The sequence below is a fragment of the Urocitellus parryii genome, chromosome 7, assembly GCF_045843805.1.
Source record: "Urocitellus parryii isolate mUroPar1 chromosome 7, mUroPar1.hap1, whole genome shotgun sequence".
Classification (NCBI taxonomy): domain Eukaryota; kingdom Metazoa; phylum Chordata; class Mammalia; order Rodentia; family Sciuridae; genus Urocitellus; species Urocitellus parryii.
The window spans coordinates 43,890,812-43,914,505 of record NC_135537.1 but is presented as its reverse complement, the minus strand read 5'-3'; the positions used below and the strand labels follow the sequence as shown (position 1 = coordinate 43,914,505).

Genomic DNA, 23,694 nt, shown 5'->3' with positions numbered 1-23,694 from the left:
TGCTTTCATACCTCATTTCTCAGAGTCATTGTCCTGCATTGCCAAGGCTCCACGTTACAGGAAAGGATTGAAACCACTGTATCCAAAATTGCCAACGGTACTAAATGTGAATTGCAGTAGTTCTTTTCTATTTCTTACCATGCATTTTCTTAAATACTTGGAAATCTTAGAACTCTCTTCTCCTTGGATTTTGAGGCTTCAATGTCCCTGGGTTACTCTCTGGCCATCCTATTAAAGCTCTTTTGTAGTCCCTCTTCTTTCACTGGTGTCTGAAGTGATGAATTCAGTTCAAAAGACATCAGCCAGGTTCTTGCCTGGTGCCAGTTGCTCTGTTCAATACTTGAAGGTCCAGTGAGTGGGACCTAGTCCCTGCCCTGGCATAACTTGGAGTCAGTGGGGACAGATTGACTTCACTATCCTCATCTTGGTAACTCTGATGAGATGGACCTTTGGCATGAAGAGTCTAATGGCAGGTTCTTCCATGATCCCCCTGGGGTCCTCACTTGAAACATTTTACGTAGCTTAACTATTCCTGTGGCCTGAGGACCCCCATGTGCTGCTGACTCCAAATATCTATCATTGAGTCCAAGTTCCTTTTTGAGTAGATAAGAGAATTCTCAAGTCAGTCATGCTTGGTTAGAATCTTGGCCCCACTACTCATTAGATGGGTGACCTCGGATAATTTATTTAACTTAGGCCTAAGGCCTCCCCCACCACCATCCCACCCTATTCAACAGGCTTAATGTTATCTAAGTCATAGACTAAATTCTCCACACCATATCTAGCATATGCCAAGTTGTTCATGCAAGTTATTTGCATTTAACTATGAATTCTTATTTGTTTTTTTCCCCATGATGGACCCTCTAGGGTAGCATAAATTTTCATTTTTGAATTACCAAACATCAGTGTATCTCATGCAGCATAGTAACTTCCAAGTGTTGAATAGCTCTTTAGTTCACAGAGTGCTGAAAGGACAGCAAGCCAAAAAGTGATGCTACTCCATAAGTATGGCTGCTTGAACTAGGGCTGCTGTGACAAAGTGCCACAAACTGAGTGTCTTAAAACCACAAGAATTTATGTTCTCACAGTTCTGAAGGCTAGGAGTCCAATAAAAAGTTTTGGCAGGACCACACTCCCCTGAATTCTCCAAAGCAGAATCTTCCCATGCCTCTTCCAGCTCCTGGTGGCTGTTGGCAATCCTTCCTGTGCCTTGGCATGTGGCTACAGAATTCCAGTCTCTCTCTCCTTCTTCACATGGCCTTCTCTCTGTGTTTCTCTGTGTCCAAATCTCTCCTTTCTCTTATAATGAGACTTTGTCTTAACTTGGCTATATTTAAAGACCTTATTATCCAATAAGATCGCATTCACAGGTACCAGGTTTAGGATTGAACGAGTCTACATGGAAGAGATCAGTCAACCCACTACAATGTGTATAGAAAATGTTTAGTTAAAATATCCTGAATGATAAAAATGAATAACTTTTGGCTTAAGACAAATATGTTTTTCCAATTCCATTTTGTCTCTCATATATTAGATTCTGTTTATGTGTGAAAAAATGGTATGACCTTACCTGGCTTCAGTATTAGAGAAATTCAGCTTCTTGCTTATAGTACCTGCTGTAGACTAAACTACTACAGACTCCTCTTGTAGAGGAAACCAAATTGCAAAACGTGTGATGGTCACTGTACACTCCATTGTCCACACTTCAAATGAACTAGACACTTAATGCTGTCTGATACAAGTCTCTATATAGCCCTCATGTCCATACACTTGGGCCATTTGACCTATAGATTACAGTTTCTCACCCACTCTACATTCTAGAAATAATTACAGTTTATACAGAACATATTTAAAAGCTGTCACCAGGTGTTTCTTATATTCTAGGACCCAAAATCAGGTTGGACTATGTTGACAGCCTTGCCTTATATATCATCTTATATCTGGAACTGACTTGTCTTCATTATGAACACTAATCTCAACTCCTACCCTGGCTCTGGTTTTCTTGGATCACTTAACAGTCCAAGCCCCTGATAACCCATGCAGTATCCTCATCTCTCTAGACACAAGGCCTGTGTTTATGCTGCACCATACTATTCTGCTGCAAGCTCAGGTTTCTGGTAGCTAAAACATTGGCTCCTGCTGGTTGGGTAGCTGAATCACATCTGTTCCTGAAATCCCTTTGGCCCTTATCTGTTATGTTACCACATTTCTCTAGGGTAAAGTCTCCCAGCTCATAGAGCTCAACTCAGTTTGGGTTGTGACTACAGCATCTATCTATGGCAAGAGGCACATTTAATCCCATGTCCCAGCCTTTTCCACAATCCACCCTATTCTTCCACTATTAACCAGATTCTTGTATGACCATGAAAATATAGTTCATAGAGTTAAATGCTAGTCAAAATGTTTGCAAGATCCAGGATCCTGTAATCTCCCAACATTGCTTCTGTTGATTTTCGTTACTACTATTTTGATTGGAAAGTTGGAACTACCTCAACACATTTGCCCTGATGATAATTAAAAAATATATATTCTGCTTAGATGATCCTTAGTGAATTGACAGATCATAATATTACTGTGTAAAATGAGGAACACAATGATAGCTGAGCATATTTATTACTTACCCAGTCTGCTAGTTTGCCAATAAACCAATGTGTGCAGCACTACGTTAATTCATCCAAATATCTAAGCATGTTGCTCACTGAGTCAGATATTTCTTGCCTCAAATACTGTTGAAAAGTAAATATCTTTGTACGCCTAAATTAACTCCTTTGGGCTTTTAAGAAGTCCAGGATTGCTTAGCAAACTGCTTTGCCAACTGAAAACAAGAAATCCCTTTGCACTGGTAATATCCAGAACCGATGAGCAATGAATAGGAAGCTCAGTAAAACATGAGCTAGAACTCAGAGTTAAAGATTCCAGCAAAGATCCACAGTCTATGGAAATCTCAGTTTTGAAAAGAATAAACTAAAAAAGAAATGAACAGCATCAGAAGCAGCAAAGAGAAATATAAAATGGTGGGTTTGGGATAAAAAAGATACGATCCTTTTTTCGTATATTTAATAAGTTGGAAGGTTAAAGCCAGCTAAGTCTGTAGGAAAATATGTCAGAGAGATAACTGAGAAAGTTAACCTCAGTATGAAATTGTTCCGAGGGAGTGACCTAGAATTGAGAGCAAGGTTTCTGAATTCCCAACAGAAATATCCTCAATATTCTGTATTTTTTCTGAGTAGCAAACACAATTCTCAAGAAAGTAACTTGATTTCTTCACCATTTAGAGTGCCCAACATAGAAGAGTAAAGTCAAAACAACATCCACTACCCCTAAGTGTTGTAAATTAATGGTGTTTGAATTGTGTGTGTTGCGCAATGTTTTACTCAAAATGTCAAAATGATGCTTTTTGTAAAATTGAGCCCCAGGTTCAACTGATAGATCGAATGCAATTTACATCAGGTAGGTTCATCAGAAATTAAGTAACATGAACAAAACTACTATGAACCTTACCTGTTACCCTTAACACCTCTTACTTTTTCTTTTTTTTTCCCATTTTTAACCACAAAGTTATTTTCTTTTTTTCATTATGAATGAAGTCTTCTAATAAGTAAGAAAACAGCAATTTAGAAAATTATAAAGAATGGAAAAACAAACCCACCCAAAGTCCAACACCCAGAAGCAAAGTGACTCAACATTGATATTATTTCTCATTTTCTTCCAGGCCTTTAAAAATGCATTTTTATCCTTTTATATACCATTTATTTCTGGTTTGAAATTTATATAATTTTTAGCAAAAAGCATTTCCCCAAGCTATTGGCAACTTTTTGGATACATTTTAATGATTCTCTAATGATATACAATTTACAGAGTTAGTCATCTAATGAACATTTAGTATGTTTTGTCTTTTTTTTTTTTCTTCATTACTTCCAATCAGGCTTCAATGAATGTCTTTATTATTTACCCCTCTCTGGCATCTAGCAGAGAATGCATTCCCAGAGTAACACCCCTCTGGTTTTGTTTCAGTAAGAACATGGTGACTATATAAAACCAGCATTTATTCTTTCCATTTAGCACACACTCTCTACTTTGTTTAATGCAATGGCATTATTAAAATATTACAGTGTTTTTGCTGTAAACATAAGAAGAAGCAATAAAATATGACAGGTCATCAGATATGCTCTAAAAATGTCTATGGCTTACTATTCCTTGGAAATTCCTTGTTATCATAGGAAGGAGATAAATCTTGGTATGAAATCAATTCTACTAGAATTCACCCATGTGAGCCTACCATAAAAAGAACTGTCTTACTACCCACTACTAACAACATGGCACAGAAACAGCTGAATGAAGGCGTGTTTGAGAACACAAACTAGCATTTGACAGACACCGTCATCTTAAGAAACAAGCAGAGCTACTATCTTGAACATCAATGGATTGGGGCTCTTCATTCTTCTGGAAATTCTAAATAAATCTCATTATGAACCTTTGAGCCATTTTGAGGAAAACAGAAAAACAAAGTGATCTTTAATGTCTTTCTCAAGTCTAAAGTTAATAAATTCTATAAATGCACCTCTGTACTAATATTTATACATTTTTAAATGACACAAAAACAAATGACAAAGTTTAAGATTAAATATAAATACAAATAGAAGTTCAAATATCTCTTCTTGCTTTCACCCACCCCCTGAGATGGCCTTGCACACCCCTTGGGTTGTGTGGCCCACTCAATATCTGGCCAAGATTGTAGTAATAAGGCAAACTGGACTCCTTGCCTCCCTTTCATATTCTTTCTGTCCAATCTCAGCTCACCTGTCAGTGACCTTTTCAAAGAGTAAATCCTACCATGTTACTCACCTTCTTAAAATTCTTCTTTGCAAGTTGATAAAAATGTAAGGAGAACTTCTTGAATTATTGTATCAGGCCTTTCATTTTTTTAGTCTCATTTTCCTCATTAATGACCTACTTTTCAGTCAAAAGGTATTTTGAAGGTATTTTGAAACTGAATAGCATACTCTGCACAGTTTTAATTTTTAGTGCAAATTGTGTGTTTTCTAAGCAGAAAGTTCTTTCTTTACCCGCCTTTTCTATTTATATTTAACCTTGAGATTTAGCTCAGATATACTCTCCTTTATGAAATATTACTAATACCATTTGCCAGTTCCCCATTTCCCCTATATCAACTATTTTATTATAATTTAATTAGTTACTTATTGTTTGAATCTACCTCTTAATTGAGCTCCTAGAGAGTAGCAGTCTGATATAGTTTTGGTCTCTACTGCAACCTTACATGTTGATGGCAGTTGGATCAATTTCTAGCACATGGCAATAAATATTTGTGGAATACATGAATGAATGTCTAGGAGCCACACCAAAACTACTGCAAAACACTTTACATATTCCATTTGGTGGCACATATTACTTTAATAAAAGATTCACCAAAGTATGGAAATATTTATCCAAGGTCAAATATTCAGGATCATAGAATAATATCTTGAATTTAAAATTATGTAGCAAAATGATTGATGGAACTGGTAAAAGTACCAGTCTGGAATGTTCATCCCACTATCCCTCTGAACAGCAACCCCTACTACTATTTAAAGGAGAACTGGATTATGAAAGTTATTTACATTGAACTTTGACATGTGATAACTGGATAAAGCCAAAAAATTTCAATTAACTGATTTTGCATTTGATTTTTAATAGACTTTAGCATCTTTAAGAGGCTTATTTCTATTCTTACTCCATTTTGAACATTATTAAAATTATGAATTACTATTTGTTATAAAATTCTCATTAAGCACTTATTAATATGATGATTTTTATCCTGCTAATTTTGATGCAGTTACATTGACTCATTACCTAATATTTAAACATCTTTACACTTCTGTACCAAAGTTTCCCTGATCAATGGCATTATTCTTCAGATAATAATATTTTATATATGCTAAAATTTTATCTGGGCATTTTGCATTCATCTTCGTAAGAGTAAAGGGTTTCCAATATGCACATCTAAATATTGAGCCATGTAACTCTTTATTATGTTTTAGAAATCACTTGAAATATGATTGAATCAAATTTATCTCAGAGACTATATTTGGGTATGGACATTCTAGCAGTTCTGTCAAATAAGGAATCATGATAGCTACCGTTTATCAAATGTTTACTTTGTTCCAGTGATCTCAAATGCTTTATTATGTATTAACTTACTTAAATACTAGGAGACAGAAATTATTATTGTAGTGGCACCCCCTCCTCCACAAAAAAAAAAATCTTAACTAAGTTTCTCCTGAAATCTTCAACATAATTGATTTTAAGACTATAAGCAAAAGAGTCTGTACAAAATAGTTTGATGTAGTTAAACTTCCTATTTTCCTGTTGCTCTATTACTTGGCCAGTGGCCGGGAAGAAATCAGCACTCCAGGTGCTAAACTCTTCTTTACTTGTTTTTCACAAACATGTATCCAGTGTATCCAGTATAGCAGTTTGTAGAGGTGTGTTTGCAAATGCAAAATGTGATAAAAAAAGAAAAATCCTTTAGCAAGGCCTCTAGCCTTGAGCTGAAGCTTCACAGAGATGTCTATATTTCTAAGATAAGAGAAGTTACCACTTGGGCTCCATGGAAACAGCTGGCGGGGGGAGGGGAAAAAAGGGGAGAAGAAGCTCTGCTCTTCTCAGATGTTGTTCTTGAAGGGTTAACTTGCCCAGAACAATGAAAGAAAAAGCTGCTTTTATGTGAACTTCTGAACCCCTTCCCTTACATGCTGGGTATAAAATTCTGAAACTACCTGAACTCAAGATTTAGGGGATTAACTGATTACATCAAAAGCTGTGCCCTTTGAATCTGGCTGCAGCCAAATAAAACTGTTTCCTGCTATCTTCAGTGCCTTGCCTCATCTGTCCCTACAATACTGTCTTGGAGCAGAAAAGCTAATAACACAGAGATGCAAAGTACCCAGAGTCCCAGAGATGGTAAATTGTAGATGCAGGATTGAAATTCAAAAATTAGGCCCCAAAGCTTATATTCTTCATCATTATATATTATCTCTCCAGTATGTTACAGAGAGGGACATAAATTCCAGAAGTTAGTTTTTCAAAGACAAAATCTGATATATTCACTCTTAATAACCTATGACTATTTTAACAATACAGAATTTTAAAGAGCATTATACTAAATACATGCTATTTATTAATTAATAACATAGATTTTAGAATGATTGTTATTTAACTGTTAAAAATTTTAAGTGGAAGGCTGAGAGTATAGCTTGATAGTAGAACAATGTCTATCATGAGCAAGGCCCTAGATTCAATCCCCAGCATCACACAAAAAAAGAAAACGTATAAGAAAAATATTGCCAAAGTAATAACACCTTTTTTCTTTTCATCTTTTCAGCAATCTTGACACAGAGGAGCTATGTGGTAAGTTTCTTTTAGACCAATCAAGCCCATTACTTGTTTTAGAAAGGAAAAATTTTTCTGGTGTATGTCTAGACACCTTTGAATTAATGTTATAGATTAGGAATTCTGCTACAAATAAAAGATAAATCAAAGATCTCAAGGGGTTTTTTCCTGTATCCATGAGTTTCTCTCAAGTGTGCATTTCACTGCAGAAAGAGTTGGGCTTCTTTAATTTGTTCATGGAAGGAGAATTGTTATTGTAATCAGTGCATTAGTTTCACAAGAGCTAAGTCTCCACTAGTTTGAATATATTTTTAAATTGGTGTTTATACAACCTCATTATTCTCTTCACAATATAACATGCAGAGTCTTTTGTTACTGTTTTGCAAAGCTGTCTCCTTGAAAGGTAAAAATAACTTTGTCCCATACCTGCCTAAACTGTTCTAGAATTTTAAATGTCACTCAGAAAACAAATGATTCAAATGGGAGAGATGAATCTTTACAAATGCCTGGTTTAATGGCCTCTTCATTTATTTTCTTCATCTTTGTAGTTGGAAACAAAAGTCAAAAATTAGAAACGTGCAAAAGTAAATATATCTCAAATTTATTCTTTGTTGCAGAGCAATTATGGAACATTATATTTGAAACAGTCTTATCTCTTTGACTACTGGAAGGTCAGAAACTTTACACTTTAAGATAAATGGATGAGATAATCTCTGTCCATGTTTGGGATTATTGTCTAGGCAGCCTGGGACTTCTTGGTGGTTAGAAGTGAATTTTTCTGGAAATTCTAACTGAAATGACAAGTACTTCCAGAGTCATAATTCTTACAATTTTAGAGTTTATCAAAACCTTCAAAAAGCATTTTATAACTGAAAAGAGGTTTTCTTCCATTTTAGCAAAGTAGTTGAGCAACACTAAGATAGGTGATGCTGGGATAAAGTGTTAAAATGCAGGATTTCTGGACCACAACTGAAAAAAAAACAAGACCACAATCACTAACTATGAACTCATTTAAAACCTAAGAAACAAATTATTATTAACCTTGTCTTGGGGCAGAAAAACTATGCCACAGAGATGTAAAGTTCCCAGAGTCACAGAGAAGGTAAATTGTAGATACAGGATTGGAACTCCCAAAGCTTATATTTGTCGTTATTATGCATTATCTCTCCAGTATGTTACAGAGAGAAATATAAATTCCAGGAATTATTTTTTCAAAGACTGAATTTGATATAATCATTATTAATAACCTATGACTATTTAAACAATGCAGAACTTTAAATAGTCATTTTCCAATAGTCATTTAATAAGAAATTGAAAAAACAAACAAACAACTGTGCTCCTTGTAGGGAGCACATATTGTCCATCCCAGGTTCAGGGAGAGGAATCCAATTGAAAAAGCAAGATAGAGCTAAACAGATGCAAGGTACTTTGCTTTTGTTAGTCATGAAACATCAGCAGAGAATATCTTACCATGTGTTCACACCTGATGGGGCAGTGGCCCCGTTCACACACAGCAATACAGTGCCAAGGGGGTAGAAAGGCCCTGTGGGCCATGACATCAACTTCATGTTGAACAGCAATCATCATAGTCGTGGTTCACTCTCATCTATGTGTAAAAAAAAAAAAAACTCCTCCCAGGGAAATAAAGTTGAGAACTGAGAAAATTATCTTGATAATTACACAAAGGTAGGGGACACATTTGTTCTGACTATCTAGATATGTCAGCCCAAAGTAATCATTTCCTCAAGTCATTCAGCTAATTTATTTTATGTTCCATTTAACTTTTTCTGATTAACACAGCTGAGAAAACAGGTTGTTACAGGGAATTTTAAGATAAAGACACTTAGTGTCTTCTTTATTTGCTATCTTGCATTGTCATTAAGGAATATTCCATTAAACTGTATCTTCCTTTAAAAATACTACAAATTTTAAAATATGGTAGTCTATCTTCGCTTAATCATCCACACATTTTTTTATTAATTTTCTTCTTCCATAATAAAGAACCTACGCGGTATTTATAGAAAAAGACTATGATTTTATCCTCGTAGTTCTAGTTAAGAAACTAGTAGATGAGGTTTAATTCAACAGAGTTGCTCTATATTTTTAAAATCCAGTGATTGTATTCCCAATCATGTTATAATCCTCCCCCTCTCTGTTCAAGAATATGCATTTTAATTTCCAGAGTGTAGTTTCATTTCTCATTATTTTGTGAATATAAAGTAAATATTTAAGTTGGATTCTAATCAAAGCCAAATGCTTCAGTGCTAGCAAGTGAAACATGTAGATTCACACCCTGCACAAGTTCCCTCATGTGCGTGGGAGGGGGAATGCTTGATTGGCACAGAAAGGAGATTTCATGTACTTTCTTCTAGAAGCCAATTAAAAATTCCAGGTATCTAAGACTTTCAATTTGTTGCTTTTGCTTAATTTGCCAGCTTACTCAATTATGTGCCCAGAAATAAAAATCTATTAAAATATTGATTAAAAAATTTTTGTGATTTTAATTATGAAAGTAATATTTAACTACTATTGAAAAATTTTTAACAATACAGAATCACGTAGGTGTTTAAATTAAAATGTCAGTTTCTCTTCCCCTATTCTGATCTGTTCTAACTGCTTTGAACATATTCTTCAAAATGTTTTTATGCATATGTTGACATTGATAGGTATGTATATATTATTGTTTTTCAGCAGCAAGATCATATTATATGATAGGTACAAGTGCACACTGTTCTACCTCATTTTATTAAAAAATTTACATAGAATCTCATTTACATTATTATATATATATTTTGCCCTTTAATGGATTAAATTCCTTTTTAATGGATTTTCCAGATTGTTTCCAACTCTTCACTGGAACAAACAGCATTGAAGTAACTATGTATTATCTTTGCTCTTTTGTTCAAGTAGTTTTGTATGTTGGATTCCTCAAATTGTAATTTCCTAATTAAGCTTTTTCCAACATACGCACTCACTGTCAGTCCATAGGAGTGCCAAGATTATTCTCTCTTCACATATAATTACAAAGTCCTTCCTGAAAGCATCTTCTGGCCTTTTCTTACCACTATTGGTCAATAAGCAAATGGTTTTTACTTAGAATTTTGAATTCTAGCATTGAGGCTTTGGTTTTATATTCATGCCATCTTTAGTTCTGATCTGAACAATTGAGAGCATGATCACTACTTTCCCAGTCCTACCCAGTTCATGACTATTTTCATAACCCTTCTCACTTTGACTGAACCCTTTTGCAAATCTTGAACTTGGTAGCTAAGAATTTTGAGATATTTATAGATGAGGGAAGAATACTTGCAAAGAAAGTTCACATAGCTAGAGTACTCTATCTGAAAGCATCCATAAGAAAGCTTTGTGGCCAAGGTAGAATATATTTAATAGTGTGTTGTTGGTTGTTACCTACTAAATACTAAACTATTTTGAAAGATAGATGATGTCTATAAATAAGATTATAAAAACCGATGATACACGAAACTCCCAGAGTAAAAGATGACTACCTTCATGGGCAATATTCTTTTTAGTGGTGATGTGCTGGGCACCCTTGGTCACACCACAGGGCTGGGCACCCCTGGTTATACTGCAGAATTGCAGTGCTGAGAGACCTATGCCAGTGAGACTGGGTGCTGGGAATCAGAGAACTGTTTGTCCTCTTCCATGTTATTATGGAAGGTGCCACTAGGTGATTGAATTATAGAACACATTGAGTGACACTGATCTGCACCTCCTCAAAATAACCCTTATTCTGAATTGCTAACAAATGCCTCTTTTCAGATCACTGGGGTTTTAACTCCCTGTCATCTCAGTTATTTTCTCTTCTCTAAAGTCTACTACTTCAGATGTTCCAACAAGGCGCTGTGGCATTTATTTAAATTCTTGAAAATGCTCTGTGAGCCCCATTGCCTGTGCAACCTTTGTGGCAGCCATGGGTCCTTTGGTTCTGATTTGCAATTCTCAGGCCAAACCTGAAAACTTAACAATTTGGAGGATCGAGGTACAGAATAAAAACAAAAAATAAATAAATAAAACCTGTCATTTGATGACACCACACCCCGATTAAGTGCAGTAGGGAAGGGAGAAACTAACCTCTCATTAACATTTTGTTAGATAAGATGTCTCATTGAATATGCATGAGAAGATAATTTGCTTTCTGACAGTTAACTTGTTTAATATCTCTGTTTATAAATTGTACTCTACTGTTTCATTACAACCGAAGTCCAGACTCTTTTTACTTTCCAAAGATTTTTTTTTTTCACTTAAACTGATGAGGACTGAATCTTGTACATTTCCATTAAGTGCAATATGACTCTGTTGAATCCAGATCCATAATGGGAATCCACGTACAGATTTCCATAAAAGTAGATCTTTTTGCGAGGAAGTTATTGTTACCCAAAGGCAATAGTTCCAAGGAACCAATATTTGTTCCAAGTTTTTATTTCTCTCTAATGCCATGATTTAAGAACAAAACACATTTGCCCAGCTCACACTGCCACCATGATTCACATGAAAAACCTGAGGCACAATAACAAGAATAAACCATTAGTTCAAGTTCAGTATTCCAAAGCCACCTCTGACCTCCTCTCCCTGCTTGCCACATTTTATATGCACAGAGAGACTACTGAAGTTCTAAACCACTACCCTTCTTTTACCCCACAGCATGGCCCTGGTCCTTGTCCTATAATGAAATTGCTTCTGGCAATCACTGCAGCTCTTGTCTCTCTTGATGGTGTCACCAACATTCCCCAAATCATCCACATTGCATTCAGGGCAATATTTCTAAAACGACAATCACTGTCCTTTTAAAAATTACTCCATGGCTTCCCAATACCCATAATGGTCTCAAATTTAATCTACACATCATGATCTCCTAGGAACCCCAAGATTCTGATTTAGTAGATGAGACCTTATAAGCGATCATAATTCCCAACAAGTATTCTAGAACAGTGCTTCTCAAACTTCAATGTACCTACAAATAACTTATTAAAATGAGGATTGTAGCCTGGAGCAGTGGTGAGGACCAGCACTCCAACAGTCCCAGCTACTTGGGCGATGAGAAAGGAAGATCATTGAGCCCAGGAGTTTGAGATGAGCCTGGAAAACATAGTGAGATACTATCTGAATTTAATTAATCAATGGATTAATTAATTAGTTCATTCTAATTAGTTAAATTTAATTTATTATTTTTTTAAGAGCACATTGTGATCTAGCAGGTCTGGGGTCGACCTGAGATGTTATGTTCCAGAACTAACATGAAACTGGTAGTCTACAGACCACACTCCCTACAGTCAGGACACTAGAGGATTCTGATGCAGATGGTCAAAAATACTAACCTAGACCCGAGAATAAAGTTAGAGCACCTTGTAAGGAATGGTTCCAGAACATCTGGCTTCCTTTCTCACCACTGATTTTTAGTATCTTGCTGTCTCCCATCCTCAAATACCTCCTAGTCATGCCCTTCATGTCCTAGTAATGCTGAAATACATATATTCCAGCCAATATGACAAGATATCACCTACTTCCTTGCCTCCCCTCTGGTTGCCCAACACGTTAGGTCCTATTCAGCTATTATTGAGCCATTGTTGATCTCTCTCTTATGACATCCTCTCCAACTTACCCAGGTAGACTCAGGCATTCTTTGCCTTCTATTCAGATTATATCTTATACCTGGACTCTGAATCATCACCTTGAACATCGATCATGTATATTTCAGTTAATATTCATTTTCCATACCTGTTTGTACTCTCCCCAAAGGTAGAGACTCTGTTCATCTTCATATTCAAACTCTTTCTACAGTCCCTAGCACATAAGAGACACTGAATAAACGTGCTAGATTTTGAAATGAGTCAATGAATGCTAACCATAATAAAGTGGAAGGGAATTATCTCCTCGTACCTATGTTAGAGGTCTCTGACTCTATCATCTAACTTTCCTCTTATTATCGCATTGGCACATGTCCCTCAGTGAGGAAGCTATCAAAGAGCTAGAGTGACGCTAAGCTGCATCCGTCAAAATAACCCTGACCCTTAGATTTCTAGTTTATACTGCAATCCAGGACTTGGATACTAGATACTATAGTTCTTTCCCTTCTCAGAATTATGTTCTTTGCTTCCTAGTACATTGCTTGAGAAATTGCTGTTTTCTCTCTAACTACTTGAAGATTTGAGATGAGCAAGTGGATGAAGTTGAGACAGGAGTTAACTTCAAAGCCATGAGTCATTGTTTTTCTTGTGTACTCTATCAGTGTGGGTCAGCATGTGCCCACATACATAGGATTTCCAAGTGAAAAGACAACTTAAATTCTCTGCAGAACTTTAGCTGACTAGTAAATTTGTCTTACGTATGGAAGAAATATTTATTTGAAAAGGTGGCATTACCTCTTGTTTTATTTTATAAGACTTCTTTAGCATTGAATTCTCCTTTCCACTTTATAAATCTCTATGACTTGCATTTAAAACTGCTATATAATTCTCTTTGAGATTGTGTATATATTAAAATAAAAACATTAACTTGCCCTTTTGTATGTTTCTTTACAATTTTTGCTTGCTTCAAATTATTGTAGACTCTGTTCTGATATTTATTATTTTTCCAACTGATGAATATTCTGCAACCACATTAACCTCATGCTGGTTCCCAAGAATGTTGTCCACTGGGACTTCATTTATTACAAATAATTGCACAGACGAGGTTAGGCATCTTTGTCAACCCTATCAGAAAGTCAACACCATAACCAGGAATTAAAATGCTATTTGAAGCAGGCATTTGAGGAGTATTTTCTTATTTAGAATCCAACTTTACCCTTTCTAAAAAATAATCTTTTTAAGAAATGCATCAATATGGTTTTTAAGGATTCTATAATCAAGAATGCATTTTGCAGGCTTGGGGTTGTGGCTCAGTGGTACACTGCTCTTCTAGCACACATGAGGCACTGAGTTCGAACCTCAGCACTACATAAAAATGAAATAAAGATATTGTGTCCAACTACAACTAAAAAATAAATATTAAAAAAATAATGCATTTTGCTTTCAGCAAAAATCTACCATTGGCTTTTAATCTATGTGTGCACAGACTATATTTTGACAACTTTAATCTAGAATTTATTCATTGCTTACCTGTGTTTCATTCTTTTCAGAGAAGTCTTCACATTGACTAGTAAATTTGTCAAAGGCACTATTTATTATTAATATCAGTGTCAACGAATAATTCCATTTGGAGCATTAAATAGATTAATCAAGGCAGTTTCTATCAAACATACTGAAGTGTATCCCTGTAATCTCAGGTGGCTTAAAGGTTTCTTTTTTATCCTTTCAGTTTAATTTCATAAGTACTTACCACACATTAGAGGGAGACAATAAAGCCAGGCACAGTGGTGCACGCCTGTGATCCCAGCAGTGCAGGAGGCTGAGGCAGGAGGATCTCAAGTTCAAAGCTTGCTTCAGCTACTTAGATCTCAACTTAGCCAGCCTCAACAATCTTGTCTCAAAATAAGAAATAAAAAAGGGCTGGGGATGTGGCTTAGTGATCAAGTGCCCCTGGATTTAGTCCCTAGTACCAAAATAAATAAATAAAGAGAAACAATAAACTACACTTCTATTCAAAGATGAGCTGTCGAGGGTTATTGATTTTCTATTAGCTGGAATAACCAGGATTTTTTTTCAATATGTAGTTTTCTGTTAGGTTTAGATCTCTCATTTTAGAAATGTATACATTTCCAAAAGTAAATATGAGGTTCTGCGTTTATCTTTATATTTAATCTGTGTTCCATTCTTTTCATTTTAATCACAATATCCAACACACTTTTTATTCCTAGTAACTGAAAAATGTCATAAACATGACTCTGCTCTTTGAAAAATATTGTTTGGAAAAAAAAATCACAGGGTGCCAGGAGCAGTTTCAAAACAGTGCCAGAGGAGGCCTCCCTCAGGTGTTGAAGCATCATTGATTCTTTGCCTTGAAGAGAGCTTAGCTCCCTTGAAGGTTTCCCAGAAGAAAGAATAAAATATAGCTTAACTCTGTTCTAAAATTAACTATCCCAGTGAAATCTGTAATAATATACTGTTGAGAACAATTTTTTTATTAAAACAACCCTGTCAGTAAATCCAGATTCATTTTTTCCTATTTTTATAGGAAGGAACATTGCTTCTCAGACAATGGTAACCATCCAGTTGTATTTATCTTCTTCTTTTTTTAAAATGAATTTAGTATATCAATCCCTTAGTCTCATTTGAAAACCTTCCAGTTTTCCTTGACGGCCAACGTTTTGTGTTACTAGTTTGTGAAGAAAATTATCTGTTGATTTTTCTGTTTTATCATCACCTGAACTCAAACCTGAATGCATTTCAATATTTTCACTTTTCAGAATATTTTTCTCAGCACCTGGGCGAGTATGAGAACGTGCTAGCAGCGCTGGAAGACCTGAATCTCTCCATCCTGAAGGCAATGGGAAAAACAAAGAAAGTAAGGTGTTTGTTTTCTATAAAAATCTTTTCTTTGAAAAATATTTTTCTTGAAAAATTATACCTATTTCTTAGCATGTCATGAAAGATAGATTTCTTTCTTTTCTTTTCTTTTCTTTTTTTTTGATCACTGGGGACTTAATTTTCTTGATATTAAATGATCTATTTACTATTGTATAATTATAAACAAACTCTGTGCGAGGAACTCTGCTTTGTGCTGAGGATACAAAAGTACAAAAAGTTATTTAGGCAGCTCTTAGTCTGGTGGGGACACATATGTGTAGATAAATAATTACATGATCGTGTAGCAAAGAGGAGCACAAGATGGGACACCCAATTCATGCTGAAAGCATGGCACCTGTGGATGCAGAGATAAAGGAAATAGTATAGCTAGACAAAGGAGAACTAAATATGGAATAGCATGTGCTGAGACTCTGTACACAGGGCACTCAAGGAAATGAAAATGGACAAAAGACTGAATTAAAAAAAGCCAAAGGCTGGCTCCAAGTGAGGTGAAACTGGAGTGGGAAGGGGACACACCTTTCATGATGTTAACAAAGCTAAGGATTTAAGCCTTTATCCTGGATGCAAAAAACAAAAACAAAACAAAAATAGTGAATATTTTAAGCAGAGAGATGAAAATTCATGCAATCTTTCAAAAAGACCATAGAAGAATTAGTTTGGGATTGGGGTGAGTATATTGGAGGATACAACCATGTAGATTGTATAAGGAGGTTAGTTCACTAGTCCAGGTGAAAGATGTCATTTGGAGATTCTAGAAGAAGATATGGGGAACAGAGAGCAAATTGCATACATATTTGACAAAACAGAACTTGGAGGAGGACTGAAGCTGGAGGATGAGAGAAATATGTGCCTAGGAGGGATCCTAGTTTTTAGCTTGTGTACCAGAGTCATGACTCTACCCTGGGATTACTGAGAGTGGACCAGGAATGAGGAGGTAAGATCATTAGTTCTCTTTTAGACATATTGAGTCTAAATTCCCTTAGAGACATCTGAGGAGAGTCAAATAAACCTGTGGCTACAGAAATCTAGATCTCATAGGTGAGGTCTAGACTTGGAGATATGAATTTATGAATTGCCAATACTTGGGCAAAGAACTTGAATAATATTATCAAGAGAGAAAATAAAAAGTACAGTGAGGAGAGAATATAACACTATGTCATAAGAAAATTGAAATTTGGGTGGTGGGAGGAGAAGAAAGAGCCAGCAAGAGAGTCAGAACTGGGCAGAAAGATGTAACGAAAGCCCAGAAGATATAGTCCAGAGGTTGAAGAAGAGAATATTTCAAGAAGTAGAGAGTAGTCAATAGTGTTGATCACTATGTAGAGATTAAGAGAAATAAAAATTAGAATTCCTATTGTCAGTGAATCAAGTAACATTTTAGCATATAAGATGCATGACAGGACTGGGATTGTGACTCAGCGGTAGAGCACTCGCCTAGTACGGGCAGGACCCAGGTTCAATCCTCAGCACCACATAAAAATAAAGGTATTGTGTTGTGTCCATCTACACCTAAAAAAATAAATATTAAAAAAAAGATGCATGACAAATATAAATTTTAAAGCATGTAAGGAATTTTTTTCTGGATAAAGACAACAGATTTATACATCCATTGAATTCTGCTTGTTTCTAAACCTCATAAAAAATGACTGGAATGAGATTATTTAAATGGGCAAGGATATAGTAACAAAATTTAGGAACTGAAAAGCAGATGGGCCAATGGTAGCTGAAAGAAGACTTGAGACACTGAATTCTTGGCCTGCAGTGGCAAACAGAAAGTCACTAGCTTATCTCATGAGAAGGCTCAGGAATCAGTGGCACTAGTAGTCACCAGAAGAGGAGGGTATAGGGTAAAGTGAAATGATCTGCTAGGAGCCTGAGCAAGAAGCAATTAGACCCCCAGACCCCCTCTTCTACTCCAACCAGCTGATCAATGGCCTCTTTGTCAACCCAGGTTGAAAACAGATGTGTTTCTGAAAAGAGTAAAAGAGGTCTCTGTTCTGGGGCAATATCAGACACAGTTGAAGAATTCAGTAAAAGTTTATGCAATAAATAAAAAGGTCTCCAGCTCTCTTCTCCTATTAAACTCCCACAGCTTTGACAGTGCAGCCTTCGAGCAGACAGGAAGATTCTTCTCTCAGAAATCCTAACAGCACAAAAGGGAAAACAAAAATCTACAGATTCTCCTTTGATGAGAGCCTGGCCAGATCTCGCTCTCCTTCTCTGTAGTACCAATCAACCAGTTCCTAGCCCACCTACCATTAAATTCACATAATCAGGCTATGAAGGGCAAAGAACAAACATGAACAAACAAGGAAAGAAAGAAGAAAAGAAGGGAAGGAAGGAGAGAGAGAGAGGAAGGAGTTAACATAGGGGATTGTGTGGGAAGACGAATACTTGAGATAATTTTAGAAAATAAAGTTTAGAACATCTCCCAAAATATAAAGCAAAACAGAAAATTGAGGCCTGAGCCTAGGATGCCCTGTACCCAAACACTAAATTGAAGAAAGGAAGAAAAAAAGAAATACAAGTAAAATCAGAATTCATTTCCTTTTGACTTCTTCAAGAATTTGAAAATTGCATAATTAACTTCATATCTTGAGAATTTCTCTCTAGGAAGGTCACTTTAAAAACCCCTTCCTGGGGTGGCTTCTCCCCATTCTTTAAGTCTTTTCTTGAATACCATGGCCTCAGGAATGTTTTCTCTGCCCATCCTACCTACAAAGTTTATCCCTCTGGGAGTAACTCATTTGTTTCCTGCTGGTGATTATTAGAATGAGTAAGTACACAGTTTATTTATTTTTTTATAGGGAGAGAAGAACAGTGTCACTTCTCTATTTAAACATTTACCCTCAGCGTGTCACAGACCTGACAAAAGTCTTCAAAATTTTATTGATAAGTTAAATAAATTTATATTCATTGAATGAATACTCATGCAACTCCCAAAGCTAAATATTTTTCCTCCTTCAAGAAAAATCTCCCCTAAGTCCATTTATGAAACTAAGATTTTTTAATATGAAAGATGGCAAATATGTGGTTTTCCTTATTTTCTCACAGATGTGCACTAAAATCATGTTATTTCCCTTGTATGAATACAATGGGGCTTTGTGGAATTAAAATTGAGGTCAACCTGTTATTTTGATCTCTTAAACTATAAAAAAAATTTTGGGGGGGGTGGGTATTGATACCTAGAAATGCATTTGATTTGTATCACCTTACTGCTTAATTAAGCTTAATTAAAGAAAACATGTATCTTTGATTTTTTTTTCAAAAAAAAAAAGGAAAAGGAAAAAGGAAATGATAGCAAATAAGATTAGAAAGGGTCCCTCAGTCCGATGCTCAAAGATGAACTACATGCAGGAACTGTGGCATTTTTCAAGCTGCTGGTGCTCTGTGGCCTTCTCTGTGCTGTCCAGACAATGAAGCCTTCTAAGTGAGAAAGTTTCTTTTCGAGAATCTCGGTATATTTTTACCCAGATGAAAAGTCCTGTCTCAGCAGGAAGAGCTGACTATTCCAAGCTTTTATGAAAAATGGAATACAAGCCATTTGTGGTCTCTTTTGACTGGCAGTACATCTGTTTGCTGTGTCAGAGAACAGATTAAAAGGGTTCCAACCACTCAACCAAAACCCCAGGAGGTGACTCAGGACAGACATAAGGTGTCATCATTTCCCTTCTCCTCCTTCTGAATCCAAGACTTTCAACACATCCTCAAGGGCTGCCTTGATTGTTTTACTTTGCTTACTTTTCTGCAACAAATATCATAGTTTAAATTCCAAATGATGATTTGAAAGTTCTGAAAGTGGTTAAAACTAGACCCTTCAATCAAACATCAGATTTTCTCTCTCTCTCTCTCTCTCTCTCTCTCTCTCTCTCTCTCTCTCACACACACACACACACACCCACACACCCATTAGGTTTTTCCGTTTTTCTTCTTTCTACATAGTGGGTGATAAATGGACTTACAGTATGTGAGGTGATTATAACCCAAAACAAAGGTAGAATTCTGGTGCTAAAGATAAAGTTCATTATGTGCTATGCTATATGTAAACATACATGGAATTTTCCTGTTTATTGGTAAAATGGGAACAGGAGATCATTATCACTTCAGTGAAGAATGGTGTTCTTTAAATAATCATTTAGGGGTCAGTAGTCACTTGACTGAGTATAGCCATGAAAACTTCCAAAATTAAAATGGTATATGTACAGTTTTTATCTAAAAGTTATTTTTCAAACAAGTGTATCTTGCAATCCATCTTCCTTGATAGCAAGGGAAGAAAAGGCCAGATCTATAGCACAGCTGGGCCTCTATTATCACTCTCCCTCTCTGGGATCCACGTGATTTCTTGGGCTGGCACTTCTAGTTCTTCATCTCAACCTCCCATCTCTCCTCCACCACTGTCTCCTTGGGTTCAGCATCCAGGCCTCCCTGGATTCCATAGGCCTTTCATTATGTAAATGTTACAATAGTTTATTTTATGACTTTTATTTAAAAAAAAGAAGAAGAAGAAATACTGGTAGGTCTCAGTACTTCTCTATGGGGAAAATATCAGTAACTGCTAAAGTTTATATAGGATTTATCATGAAAAGTGTCTCTTCTTTCAGGTGAAATATCAGAGCCAAAATGGCATCGTGTAAAAGAATGAAATGCCCTCTTAGGCTTAGAAGACAGGTATTTTCATTCTTATAGTTTCATTATAATCTTTAGTTTCATTACAAGTGTTCATCGAAAATAAAAGGGAAGAGCTGGGCGCGGGGGCACACACCTGTAATCCCAGCGGCTCAGGAGGCTGAGGCAGGAGAATTGAGAGGTCAAAGCCAGCCTCAGTGAAAAGCGAGATGCTAAGCAACTCAGTGAGACCTTGTCCCTAAATGAAATACAAAATAGGGCTGGGGATGTGGCTCAGTGGTTGAGTGCCCCTGAGTTCAATCCCAGGTAACAAAAATAAATAAAAAAAAGAAATGAAATAAAAGGGAAAATAATTCTTGAACTTCAGAGCGGCCATACAAAGATATTTTCTAAAAAGCTTATTTGAGATCCCATTTGTTCCTTGGAACAATCTCTGATGGGCGGTTGTTGAGGGAGGAGGTAGAAAGTAGGGGCGTGGGAAATAGGAAAGAAGGGTCTTAAGGCTGCAAGTTTGGCCCAGTTGGAGAGAAGCCCTAAACTGGGCCTAAGCCTTAGAATCCATACAATCCTGACCAGGTTTCTTCCCAGCGCCTAACAAAGGGGAATGCCAGGCCTCAGGAAAGGCTGCTGAATTAAATCATGAGGACATTGTCCTCTCAGAGGAGACTATGCCCTCCTGAAGTACTCTCCAGTGCCTGCAGAGAGTAAGGAATCCTGGTAGAGAAACCTACCATCTCTGACTGGGCAAGGAGTGGGCAGAGCCCTTCGAATGCACATGAGCATGACTTTGGGGTAACTTACAGACAAGAAGAAGCCACTTTGAAAATACCGATAGGGCTTGCAAGGCTCATGAGAAGATCAACAAGGCAACGGTTGGGGGATTACAGTAGGGGGATAGAGGAAAGAGGCTCAGAGCAAAATCTGCTCATGCTCAGGACTTGGGTTGCCTACCTGGCAACCACGTCATTTGTTCTTCCTGACCACTGCTGCTGCCCCACAAAACTCCTGGCAGCTGATGTGACTTCCCTGAGTCAAGGTACCACAAAGCCTAGTGACTCTTCCTTCTTGCTAGCTTAGTACTTGAGTGTCTATGAACAGAAAGGGAAGGAGCAATAACAGAAAATGCCAAATAGTGCTTAAATGGTGTCTTGGAGTATTTAAGTTCTGTAATATACATTATTTTTATTTATTCTTTATAAAATCCTCAAGAAGAATATTAGACAAATGGTAATTTTCTTAATATTCAAAATAAAGAAACTGACAAAGTGGTAGTTGATTTATTGAGATCATAAAGAGAATGACACTGAAATCAAGTAACCTTGATTTTAACATTTCTTATTTAAGATATGTGTGACTCCACATTGAACATATTATACATGTACAATTCCAAGTTGAATCATGATGCACAAAAACAATTCTGGTGTTAGATAACTTTGATTTTTTCGAAATAATTGAACTCCCCCAAGTTCAGCTGTGGAAGAACAAAGGCCCAGAGATTTCCAATTTTTTTATTAGAATTATTTTAAGGTTTGTTTCAGAAAAACAAATAGGTGTCCAAAGCTCAGTATGATATGTGAAGAACATACGAAAGAAATTATGGACAGAAGTAGGTGACAATTAAATGGTGACATAATAATTTTTTTAAAGAGAGAGAGAGAGAGAGAATTTTTAATATTTATTTTTTAGTTTTCCACGGACACAACATCTTTGTTTGTATGTGGAGCTGAGGATCGAACCCAGGCCGCAGGCATGCCAGGCGAGCGCGATACCGCTTGAGCCACATCCCCAGCCCGTGACATAATAATTAAATGCTAAAATCAAAAGATGAAGTACATAAGCAAAGTTCTAGAAAGGGAGTGTCATACCCTGTTTATATGTAGTTTGTTGTCATCAGACGAATAGATGGAACTTTGAATTTAAAAAAATAAGAGAAGTTACATGCCACATGGAACAAGGAATATCTAGCTTTCTGTATTCTAGAAGAGTGAAATACATCATAAAAAGAAGTGCTGACCAGAAGTAGTATTCTTCCTATTTTTCCCCAGTTTCCTTTGAAAATAGAGCCTGAGATAAAAGCTTATATTTATATTAATATTCTGTTAGGGGTGTATGATCTCAGATGAGGGTAAGGCAGTGGGCCAGAGAAAAATGAGAAAATCTTCAGTGGAGATTTTTACCAAGCTGGCTACATGTTCATAATAAATGCAGTTGATTACTCAAAAAAAAAGTGCTGATATACTCAAGAGCAATAAACAAAAAATATTGGTGTTCTTCTGAGCTCTAGATAGATTTATAAAGGATCCAAAACCATCCAAATTGAAGTCCTATTGATTTGTTTTCCAAATAGCTAATTATTCCACTACTATTTCTTGAACAATTCATTCTTCATCCACTCAAGGTTTACTAGTCTGTTCCATGGCAATGATGTTTATTCCAGTATCAGTAATATATTAGTTTAATTTTTGAATACTTAGATATGTTTGAAATGGGAAGGTACAAGTTTTCCCCATCACTCTTATTTTCTAAAAATATTTGCCTTCTGTTTTGTCAGTTTTACACAAGTCTAGTAATTATCTTTTCCTTATTTTAAGGGACTTTTTCATTGTATTTTTATTGGATTTTCATTAAATTTGTGAAGTAATTTGAGAAAATTTTCATATCTATGCTATTTTTCCTTCCCTTGCAGGAACGTGCATATTTCTCCATTTATTCAAGCTTCCTTTTATGTCTCATTAAAATTTTTATGATACTTGACACAGTTTCAAAACATTTCTTGTTAAATCAATCCATAAATATTTTATATCTTGGTTGCTCTTATGAATTGTCTCTTTCTTCATCTTATAACTTAATATTGGTGGGATACTGGAAAATGATTGATGCTTTACATGTATTAGTAACCGGGTTAGCTACCATCTTTAGTAGCTGCTCAATCTATGACATGCCATTTATCTTCCTTTGCTGATAATCTAGGCTTGAACATTGAAATCCATTGCCACTGTAGAACCAATCCACCTCAATCTATCTTCCAAGGAATCAATCTGTACACAGCTTTCATCTTCCTGATTCATCTCCCCCATTTTTCTGATATGAACTCTGAAGTGATAGTATATTGTTTTCCATAAGGTTTCAAATTCTACTTCAGTGCATAGGCAATAGTAAAGCATGATTCTACAGTTTAGAATATTGTATCTTA

The 23,694-nt window shown here is 36.0% G+C and overlaps 1 protein-coding gene across 1 annotated transcript in view; it reads left to right on the top strand.

The window, feature by feature from the left end:
- Positions 1 to 23,694, top strand: part of Necab1 (N-terminal EF-hand calcium binding protein 1) — a 148,388-nt gene that overhangs the window by 56,370 nt on the left and 68,324 nt on the right. The window contains exons 4-5 of the mRNA XM_026384955.2: positions 7,382 to 7,407; positions 15,755 to 15,852. Of these exons, the coding sequence (XP_026240740.1) occupies positions 7,382 to 7,407; positions 15,755 to 15,852 (124 nt within the window). The remainder of the gene's footprint in view (positions 1 to 7,381; positions 7,408 to 15,754; positions 15,853 to 23,694) is intronic.